We start from the raw sequence: 10,977 nt of genomic DNA, 5'->3' as shown, positions 1-10,977 counted from the left end.
CACTATTACAAGGTCCTATGTTACTTTTTACTATTGTTGCAATAACTAGATTAAAGATTTTCATGTGGGTAAAAATTAGAAAAGACAATACTTAGTTGTTCCCCCTTTTTTATCTTACGGGATTTTTAGCAACTGTCACTGAAAAACACTTAATATAATGTGATATATATAATTCAATTTGCACATCAAATATAACATAGAACCTTGTAATATTGAGCGAGCGATATATATTTTGTTATCATACTTTTTATATTATTATGTAACTATATTCTATTTTAGTTTAGATGTAATAATAATATTTCATTGACACTATTTTATGTTTATATAAAATATTACGTTTGCGTAAATAAAAGTTCGCTTGGTCGTAACATATTTGGTCTGTTTTAAAAGACATATTAAATAAACACAGACAAGTGTTGTTTGGACGAACTCGTATTTTATGGTTTTTGTACTTCGTGTTTACTAAACTATAATTGCTTTTCTATCTTTTGGTACTGGGTGGTTGGGAACGATAATATATATATATATATATATATATATATATATATATATATATATATATATATATATATATATATATATATATATATTGTTACATGTAACGAATTTCGGACTTTCAAAAACTTGGAACTTGGATTCATTTTAATTTGTCTTAGCATACGAATAAAACCGTGCCACATAACGGATCTTACATATAAAACTCTAATAGTTGGCGCTTGATTCTCTGTTTCTTTAAAGGAAATTGTCCTAAATGTCTTTTAAGGTGCTGCCCCTAAAAAGTCTCGCGCACTAACGGCAGAAGGCAGTCTCACTAACTAGGTCTGCCGTTAGTGCGTGTTTAGCACATTGTGGTGACCCCCCGGATCTGACGGCTGCGTGGAAGGTAGGCCTCAAGCTGTCGACACCAAGGGCATCCTTTGGTGTTCGGGAACTTCTGAAATTTCTCCCAAAAGGAGAGGGGCCGCAATACGCGGCACTGCGCACGTGGGTTCGCGGACGACAGCTAGGAACTTCCGTCAAAGGAAGTCCGGTATCCGTCCCTAATGCGCTAAAGATGCGGCCACTGCTAAGATATTTTTAAGGAAATTTCGCTTGCCTCCAGTGTTCTATAAACATAATAAATATATTCTTTGGATTCAAATTAGCCTATAGCACTCTGGAATAATGTTACTACTTTATATATTGATAAAATATAATAATTATAAATTGTGATGCAGATCCATTGTCGCGTCGGATAATAAATATTTCTTGATATCACCATTCCACATAACGATGACCTTGTTAAGGCCGAAAAAGACAAAATGAATATTTAGAATCGCCACACGTGGTTACTGACATGTGGGTAGTGGACTCTACAATTATTGTCCCGATTGTCGTTTCTCCGCATGGGTAAATACCAAAGATTCTTGACCAACATCTTCAGAAGCACTCAATTGGCCGTTGGGCCAGAGACCAGATGCAGAAGGCATTGGGTATTGCTGGACACGGCGCGCATTGTGAGGAGATTCCTCTCTTTAAATCCCTAACCGCCGGCGGCTTGAGTCTTGAGCTTAGCCAGCATTTTATATGGTTATAAGCCTTGTTTGTTCTTTAAAACATATGTATTCAAATGTAAAAAACAGCTTTAAAAATAAAGAGGAGATAAAATAATTTGAGTCTATTCGTAGAAAAACAAAACCAGTTTAGTAGTTCTTGAGATTAGCGCGTTTAAGGAAACGAACAAACTCTTTAGCTTTATATCTTAGTAAAATCATCGATATGTTGTATCTTTAACATGTATAGCTAAATGTAGAACTTTGCAGTGGATATAACATACTTAATACATAAACGAAAGATTAATATTGGATTAAGGTAAGTAGGTAAAAGTAGGTATGACTAAACTACAAATAACTATTAAACTTATTTTGTAAATTTATAAATACATAATGTTATAAAATATAACATTAAAAGACCGCGAATTTATAAAATCAGAAGACCGCGACCGACGACCCGCGTCGTAAAGTTTTCCTGGGATGAAAATCACGTTTTATATTTTCTCGGGGTAGCCTATAGCTCTATCAATTTCCTCACAATCGGTTCCATGGTTTAGCCGTGAAGGCATAATAGATAAACAGACAAACAGAGCTACTTTCGTATTTATAAGTATGGATGGATATAAAAATATATTTTTATTCAATAATTGAATGCTTATGTAGTATGTTAAATACGTTTTGTTTCATAGAACGTAGCTAGTGAATAAAGTTAAAAATAATAATTTCACACCGTTAAGAATTTTTGCTATAATATTAACAGTAGGCACCTATTGAAAAATAACTTGGTCAGTACTGAATGAATGAATCCTCCTAGCCGAATTTTCAGTCACAGTCTTAACGGAGATCGGCCAGGTAGACAAGAGATTTTATAGTTCACAAGTATGCGCGCAATACACAGGTGCTCACTTTGTTCCTTCGCTCTCATAGCTCGGTGAGAGGGCAATCCGATATGACCGAAGAGGGATTAGGCGCAGGACCAAAGGCTTTACGTGCTTTCCTAGGCATGGGCGCATCACACCGCCAACTTCCTGACTCCGAGTTGGGACTGAGTAATGTTTTAAGATGGAAAAACCCAGTCAAAAGCGGCGATAGCCTAGTTGGGTGTGGAACGGACTGCCGAGACGAATGTCCGCAGGTTCAAATCCCAAGGGCACACACCTCTGACTTTTCTAAAAATCATGTGTGTATTCTTTGTGAAGTTAACGGTGAAGGAAAACATCGTGAGGAAACCTTGCACATCCGAGAAGTTCTCTATAGGAATTTCGAAGGTGTGTGAAGTCTACCAATCCGCACTAGGCCAGCGTGGTGGACTAAAGCCTAATCCCTCTCAGTAGTAGAGGAGGCCCGTGCTCAGCAGTGGGCAAGTATATAATACAGGGCTGGTATTATTATTATTATTATTAATGTTTTAAGATGGAAAAACCCATTCACAATTATTTTTGCGCGACCCGGTATTTGAACCCAGGACCTCAGCGCAGTAGTCGTACTCGTACCGTGTCCAATTAAAACTACGGCACCGAGACAGTCTTCGTCACTATCACCACACCAGAGACGTGTGTACGTAAGCTGAGGCGGCTTTACGTATTGTGCAGGGTGTGCGCTGCACACGGGCGCAGTGTGTTAGGGGGCGCCAGACACGACACCTTCAAAGAGACATGCGTCGCTCGCGACACTGGCGCTCTCAAACATCCTGCACCCGTGCTAAGGCCGGCGAGCGGCTTCTTTACTTTACACAATAACTTTTGATTTAATATTAAGTATCAAAATTAAAGATTACATTGTCTCCTAGGGGGCGCAAAGGAATTGATTGCACACGGTAACCTAAGTACTTGAAATACGGTTACACAATACAAAATGCAAATTTCGTATCTAATATGTTAAATACTATTTCCAAAAATATCTTTTATCTGATATTTTAGACACTTTATTAGCAAGTATCATGTAATTTCCCAGAGCCGCCACTAATGCATCGACGAAGGTTACCGCAGGGTTTTAGTCGGTACACCGACATACATAGCATGGTGGTAACCCTAACATACACACCTTCGTTCCTTGGAGTAATGCGGGATATTAAAGTGATTTTCCCGCGAAAATAAAAAGGTTATTTTGTTATTTGTATTTCAAATAGTTTTATGAGGTATCTTGATCATGCAGCTGTCGGTGTGATATATCCACGTTACAGATATTTTAGTCTATACTGAGTTCGCCAACTTGTTCGTGTTCGTGGTACCAGACCACCTGATTGGTCTCTGTTGATATTTGCCGCCGTGGCCGAAATTAAGCTAGGAGGGATTCATTCATTCTTTTACAAAATAACAATAGTTAAATACCTATGCCTTGGCAGGTATAGGTATGTAATGGTATTACACGAGGGAAATTCGAATGTAAACAAATAACTACGCACTCTGCCTCGGAGGCATTGTATTTGTTGCGTACGCGCAACACTAGGTACTCTGGAGTCCTGGGTTTGAATCCCGGGTCAGACGAAATGTTATTGGGTTCTTCTGCTCAATAATAACCCGGAGTCTGGAAATTATCCCCGATATGGCCATGCCCCCCCCCCCCCCCCTATCAAATCATGGGACAAAACATAGGGGAAAAAAGGGGGGGGCTGGTTACACCGCTGCCTACCCCTTCGGAGATGAAGACGCGACGTGTGTTTTGTTTTTTGTATGTACGCACTTCTCAAATCCAAATTCTAGGAATTAATAAACAACAACATTGTTTTCTATCATACTCCTACTTAACAAAGTTATTATTTGAACACAGGGCGTTTACAATAATTATAATTTAATTATGTCTGGATGGTGCTTAGCTTTAGCTATTTGTCATTTTTCATTGTAAAAATAAGATATGTTATTATTGATATTGTTAATTTTATTTCTTTATAGGAAATAGACTGTTAAATATAAAACGTTAAACGTAGTGCATCATATTATGCCTAATTACAATAAAAAATACTTGTCTAATTAAAGCATGCCGTTTTGCGTAGTGAATATTACAATTATATATGCAATTTCGAAAAGAGCAAATCTTGTAAATATAAAATATGTAGAAATGTAATATGAACCTATAATAACAAATAACAACAAAACATCTGTAATTTTTCATTCCTGATTGAACCCAAATTGTAATCCAAAAATATATTTTAAAAAATTTACACCTTTTTAGAATTTCTTGAACCACATTTACAAACATGTGCTCTTTTCGAAATTGCATATTCAGTTATATGTCAAATTAAATTAGTCGTTGTCAACTAATTTCCACGTGGATACAAGGGAAAAAGCCAGTCAATAATAAACCTTGAACTATTCTCTTGATTGATTCATTCATAGAATAATAGTTCTATCAATGGTTAATTTGTATGTTACGCAACTTTCAGCGGAATTCTTGACCGACATTATGGGAATTGGTCCGCAGTTCTACGTGATACCAAACAACTGTAATTACGCAATATCATTATCATACCCGATGCTTATATTATTTTTAAATTATTAATTGTATAGGCAGCGGTTATGAAGGGTATAATTTTCCGAAAAGGAACCTGAGAAAAAATATATATCTAGTATTAATTTTAATTACATTTTGGCCTACTATCCTTTTGATTAATAATAATATCAGCCCTGTATTATATACTTGCCCACTGCTGAGCACGGGCCTCCTCTACTACTGAGAGTGATTAGGCCTTAGTCCACCACGCTGGCCTAGTGCGGATTGGTAGACTTCACACACCTTCGAAATTCCTATAGAGAACTTCTCCGATGTGCAGGTTTCCTCACGATGTTTTCCTTCACCGTTAAAGCGAACGATAAATTCATAAAGAATACACACATGATTTTTCAGAAAAGTCAGAGGTGTGTGCCCTTGGGATTTGAACCTGCAGACATTCGTCTTGGCAGTGCGTTCCACACCCAACTAGGCTATCGCCGCTTTTTTATCCTATGATTACTTATTTATTAATAATGTAATTAATTTTAATAATTTGCTTATATATTACAAAAGGGAAGCCGAGAGGAATAAGGCTGTATGGACCCGACGCCGCTAGTAGGTAGATATTGTAACTGACTTACGACCGACCTACATCTACCCTTCTGTGACCGTGAAGGTTAAAAAAAAATTCGGGAGAAAATGAAGTAATAAAAAACCACAATGAAATACGAATTCTAGTTTTATTTCGATGTCTAACATATGTGTTTAAGAAGTAATTAAGACCGTTACGCCATATCAGAATTTGTTTGCAAACTTATATTTTCTAACGTCCGTATTCCAGTGGCGAAGTGTCCATACAATCCGATTCCTACCGGCTTCCCTTTTAGATTTATTTACGTTTACGTTAGTTTTTGCTTTCTGTTAAATTTGGCGCGATATGTTACGTAAAATAATGTTTTTTTGCATCGGGTTACCTTTTGAAAAATTTAACCTTTCGTCACTGCCGTATTCATAAACGTTATTTATCTAAGGACGGAGCATTGTTGTGATAATAAGTCTGTTTCTCAGCTTTGTTTATCTGACAGCTTGCTGTTTGTTCAGCTTTGTTTATCTGACAGCCAATTAGATTAAATTTGTATCTCAATATTAGCCAATCACAACTGCCCTATGTCTACGCATTGCGGAGGCTGCCATGCCGTCAGCACTGAGAAACAGACTTGTTATCACAGCAATGCTCCGTCCTTAAATAAATAACGTTTATGAATACGGGCGTAAATCTATATTAATATTATAAAAAGCTTAAGTTCTTGAGTTTAAAGGAACTAATCTGAGGACTACTAAATCGGTTTTGAGAAAGAATCCTTTCTCTAATAAAAAGCTATATTACTCTCGAGCGCTATAGGCTACTTATGCCGGTAAAAGATAAAGCGGGACTTTTCCCGGGACAACTTTTATGCGCGGACGCAGCCGCAAGCAAATGCTATATAGAAGAATGAGAATTAATATTATTCACAATAATATTATATTACCAACCGTCTGTTGAAAGTTGCAATGAATATAAAATAATGAAAGAATTAGCTACAATAATATTATATTATACCGTTTCGTAAGTTGAAAAATTTATATGAATATTTTGACGGTAATGAATATATAGACAATGCTAAATGTTAAAGTGATTAGCGTAAAATTACAGTTAATACTTTAATATCTCTAATTTGCGGAAAAACGGAAAAATATAGGCATATTCTGTATATTCGTTTTGTAAGCAGGCCGGTATGATTATGTTATCTGGCAAGGGACTATGATCTCTATGTCAATCGATACTTTATTTGGATGTTATTCCACCTTCTATCAGGTACAAGCTTTGTAAAAATAAAAAATAAAGTTCCTTCACAGATTCATGTTTTTTAACAAAGTGCGAGCTAACGTTTGTAGAACAGTTCTGCAGTGGAGTTATTTAAATATTTTTTAAGAGTTCTAATTATTTAATATTATATTTATAACTGGTACCGTACTCAACATGTCTTTCTATAATCGTAAACGCAAAACAGGAAATAGAAAAAGGTGTTGGATGGTGTTTCTACTGTTTATGGGCGGTTTTGTAGTTTACCATCAGGCGAACAGCAAGTTCGTCTAATCAATCAAAGCAAAAAAAAATATATAAAATGTAATGTTGATAAATAACGTTAGCGTTTACGCCTCAACAAACGTTTATCTTTAAATATTTTATGGAATAACATTTTTCTTTTCATCAAAATGAGTTGTGATTGACTCAGAATGGATTATTGAACTTCTTGTCTAATACTCTTGGTGGGAATGCGACCTAGTGTAGGAAAGAGGACTAAACACAACCACATGCCCAAGGACAAGGCAATTGCTACTAGATATGTTTCGGTTCGTTCCTGGGAACGAAAGAATTCTGCCATACGAAAGGAGTCTACCATGTGCCATAATTGGATAGATTTGTATAAAGATTAGATAAAATATGTTGATATAAGTTAGTTAAGAGTATCAAATATGTATAATGATTTTTTCTGTTTATGCTCAAGTTAGACAGTAAAATAAAATTATTTTGCGGGTTCATCGCAGTTTTTATATTCTAATTTTCTCCCCATGTTTCAAAGATTGTAAAATGTAAGCAGGTTTTGTAACTTTAACTTTTCGGATGACCAACATCTCAGTCCGCTCCGTGACCACGCAGGCTGCAAAGACTTAGAAACTTCGGGAGAAAATTATAATATAAAAACCGCAATATAATACGCAAAACAATTTTAGTTTAGTATAAAATATATTTTAATTAAAAATTTTGTTTGTCGCGTAATATATTTTTAAAAGGTATTTTCTTTGTACTACATTTGCTTTTATTTTGTGCCAATATTATAAAATCAAAATAACAAAATCATACACATTTAAATTAATAGGGTTAATGACGGAATTAAATCGTCATTAATTAATTAATGAACGGCCAAGCAGCACAATCGTCCAGTCCGTCACACTGGCAGCCCATCTGTGGACTTAATTAAAGTTTATAAACACACGAGTGAGTGCCCACTGCGGCCACGTGATAACATGATAAAGTACAAATTAAATAGTTCCAGCGGCCAGCCGATATGCAGTAACGGTGGCGGAGCAGCGCGCTACAGCCGGCGTCGAACGCAATCCGCCGCCGCGCGCGCACCCGAACACTCGCCACTAGCGTAACGTGATTATAAAATACAAATCATTTTCATACGCACACTCAATTATTTATTATGTCATAAAAAATAAATGAACATATAGTGGCAAACAATCAATATGACGTTACGGGTCGAAGTGCCCGGCGAAAAGGTGGTGACTGTGGAACCATGCAAGTGCAGTAAGCAATACGGTGCCGAAACCAAAACCGAAACTAGACTGAGCAAAAGTTTAAAACAATACATTAAAAAGTTATGGGCGTTCAGGGCTAAAATAACAGTGGAACCGTTCGTTATATGTTATGTGTTGCCTAGTGTTCTCGCAGGGTTGGCCGTCCAGAACCTATGCTTCGAGAAAGCATGTCTCGTCAACTTGCAGTACGACAACCAGACCTGCCGGCACATCATACAGGGCCGCACGCACAACTACACCGAAGAAGAAAAAAATGTACAACGAATGGTCACCAAGATGACCAGCTGGAGCTTCCCGCTTCAGACAGCGTTACCCGGTATATTGGCACTCTTCATAGGAGCTTGGAGCGATAGAACAGGCAGCCGAAAGACGTTCATGGTCATCCCAATACTCGGGAAACTGATTTCGGCTATCGGCATTGTTTTGAGTACTGTCTTCTTCTTCAAAGTAGGAATGAATGAGACTGCGGTTTTTGGAAGGTCTGCCGCCAGCGTTGGCTGGTGGACGAGTGGCTATGACCATGGCTGTGTACAGCTACATCACTGATATCACAAGTGAATCTGAGAGGACTTTTCGAATAGGCATCATAACTGCTATACTGACGCTGAGTAGGCCCGTAGGTCTCGCGCTAAGTGGTATTATGACAAGTCAAATAGGTTACTACGGCGTGTTTATGGTCGCGTGTTTGTTCTATTTGTTCGGTTTTGTCTATATACTGCTGCGTTTGAAGGAAAAGAAGAAGAAAGAATTGGATAAGAAGCAGCAGAGTATACTGTCGGTGTTCTCGATACAAGATCTGATGGCGACGTTGGCAGTGGCATTTAGGACTAGAAGTGGATCGCGAAGACTTCAGATCATACTGATTATGTTTGCTCATATGCTCATCGTTGGACCGGTATTAGGTAAACTATTTTTATTTTTATTAATATATTAAAAATCGAACTAAAATTTTGTAGTTATGTCGAATATTTTAGTAGATGCATGTGCACTGATTTTTTAAGACTGATGCTTCGTTTGCTTTGAAAAAATATTCATATAAAAACGTGTGAAAATATTTTCTAATTTAAGTAAGGCTGTTATTACAGTCTTAAACATAACATATTATAACATTAAATTTAATTGTTTAAAGACAACAGAACCATTTATTCTTGATAATTTTGATAATAATTCGTATAATTTCATCGTAGTGCAATATAATCGCATGTTTCTTAAGTTAATCTTCAGATTTTATAGTGATTTTACTGCCGCTTGTAAAATTTTCTTTCGATATGAGTTACATACTTGTATCACTACTTCAGTTATTGTTTAAATTATGATTTACATAATAAGATTCGGTTGTTTTACATAATATAATGGTTTTAACCTTAGTTTATCCGTGATTTGACAACTGAGTAAATAGAGTTCTGGTAAAAATGTTTCAATATATTTTATATTTGAATATTTTTTAAACACTGCTTTTTAATTAATAAGGTATTTTGTGGAGACTTGAGATTTAGTTTCTTTGGCTGTAGGTATCATTCGAATGTAGGTATTTTAAATTGAAGACAATTATCATATTGTTTACAAAACATACACACATCGCGCTCTTATCTCCGAAGAGGTGGGCAGAAGTGCAACCAGGGCTCGCACTTTTCGCTATGTGTATTCTATCCCACTGTGATAGGGGGTGGCCTATCGCCATATCGGGTACAAATCCCATTCGATACTGTCCCATTGGCTTGATACTGAACAGAAAACCTAATACCTATCACTTTGCCCAACTCGGGACTGGTACCCGTTACCTCAGAGCGGTGTTATACCACGCACGCAATACAGTTATACCACCGAGGTAGTTAGTCATCGTATTGTTTACGTTTTTGTAAAATGTATAATTAACAATGTCCTGGCTATTTCCGTACCTTGATTTGCTTTGGTAGGAGACAATGATAAACGCATGTAATTGCTTCCTTTTTGTTTTATATAACTTTTGTTCGCGGCTTGGCCTGCGTGAAAGTTTCCTGGATAAAATTCCAGCTATTTATTTTCCCGGGATACAAATATAGCCTATATAGGATATATTCATCTCAGGGCCTCGAACTATCTTCATATTAAATTTGATCAAAATTTCTTTAGTTTTTGAGTTTATTTCGGCCAAACAGCCAGAGGCAGGAGACTTTGTATTATAATATTGTGTAAGGCAGGATATAATCCGTATTAAAAACGTTAATTTTAATTACTAAAAAATATGGTAATTTTTTATTAATCTTATTTAAGTTCATTTCGCACAGTAACTAAACAACATAAACGCGGTAGATTTATTTAATACAATTATATCGTCTTTTATGTCTATATTTGCTAGAAATAGTTTTATAAAAAAATTTAAATCTTATATCTATTCATAAATAGCGTCAGTCGTCTCCGATGGCTGCGTCATGGGCTGTTTATAGGAAAATTTGTGATCTATTATCAGGTCGGGCGACATATTAGGATTACTGTAATTTTTATGTTACTCGCTAACCCGACTGACGTTGTCCTGTCTTAACTATGTATAACAGTTATGTAAAATGAATATTGTCGTTAATTATCAAATTCTCCGCGCATTTTTTTGAATTTTTTCTTTCATAAGAACCTTCTCCTGATAATAACAAACACAACAACAACAAAAAATTGT

At 36.2% G+C, this 10,977-nt stretch overlaps 1 protein-coding gene across 1 annotated transcript in view; it reads left to right on the top strand.

Annotated features, from left to right (window-relative positions):
• The first annotated feature begins 8,255 nt into the window (after nt 1–8,255).
• LOC115453166 (proton-coupled folate transporter) overlaps nt 8,256–10,977 on the top strand; it is a 39,035-nt gene continuing 36,313 nt past the window's right edge. The window contains 2 exon segments of the mRNA XM_037439345.1: nt 8,256–8,798; nt 8,800–9,229. Of these exon segments, the coding sequence (XP_037295242.1) occupies nt 8,256–8,798; nt 8,800–9,229 (973 nt within the window).

The sequence above is a fragment of the Manduca sexta genome, chromosome 16, assembly GCF_014839805.1.
Source record: "Manduca sexta isolate Smith_Timp_Sample1 chromosome 16, JHU_Msex_v1.0, whole genome shotgun sequence".
In the NCBI taxonomy this organism is placed as follows: Eukaryota; Metazoa; Arthropoda; class Insecta; order Lepidoptera; family Sphingidae; genus Manduca; species Manduca sexta.
This window is presented reverse-complemented; position numbering and strand designations above follow the sequence as displayed.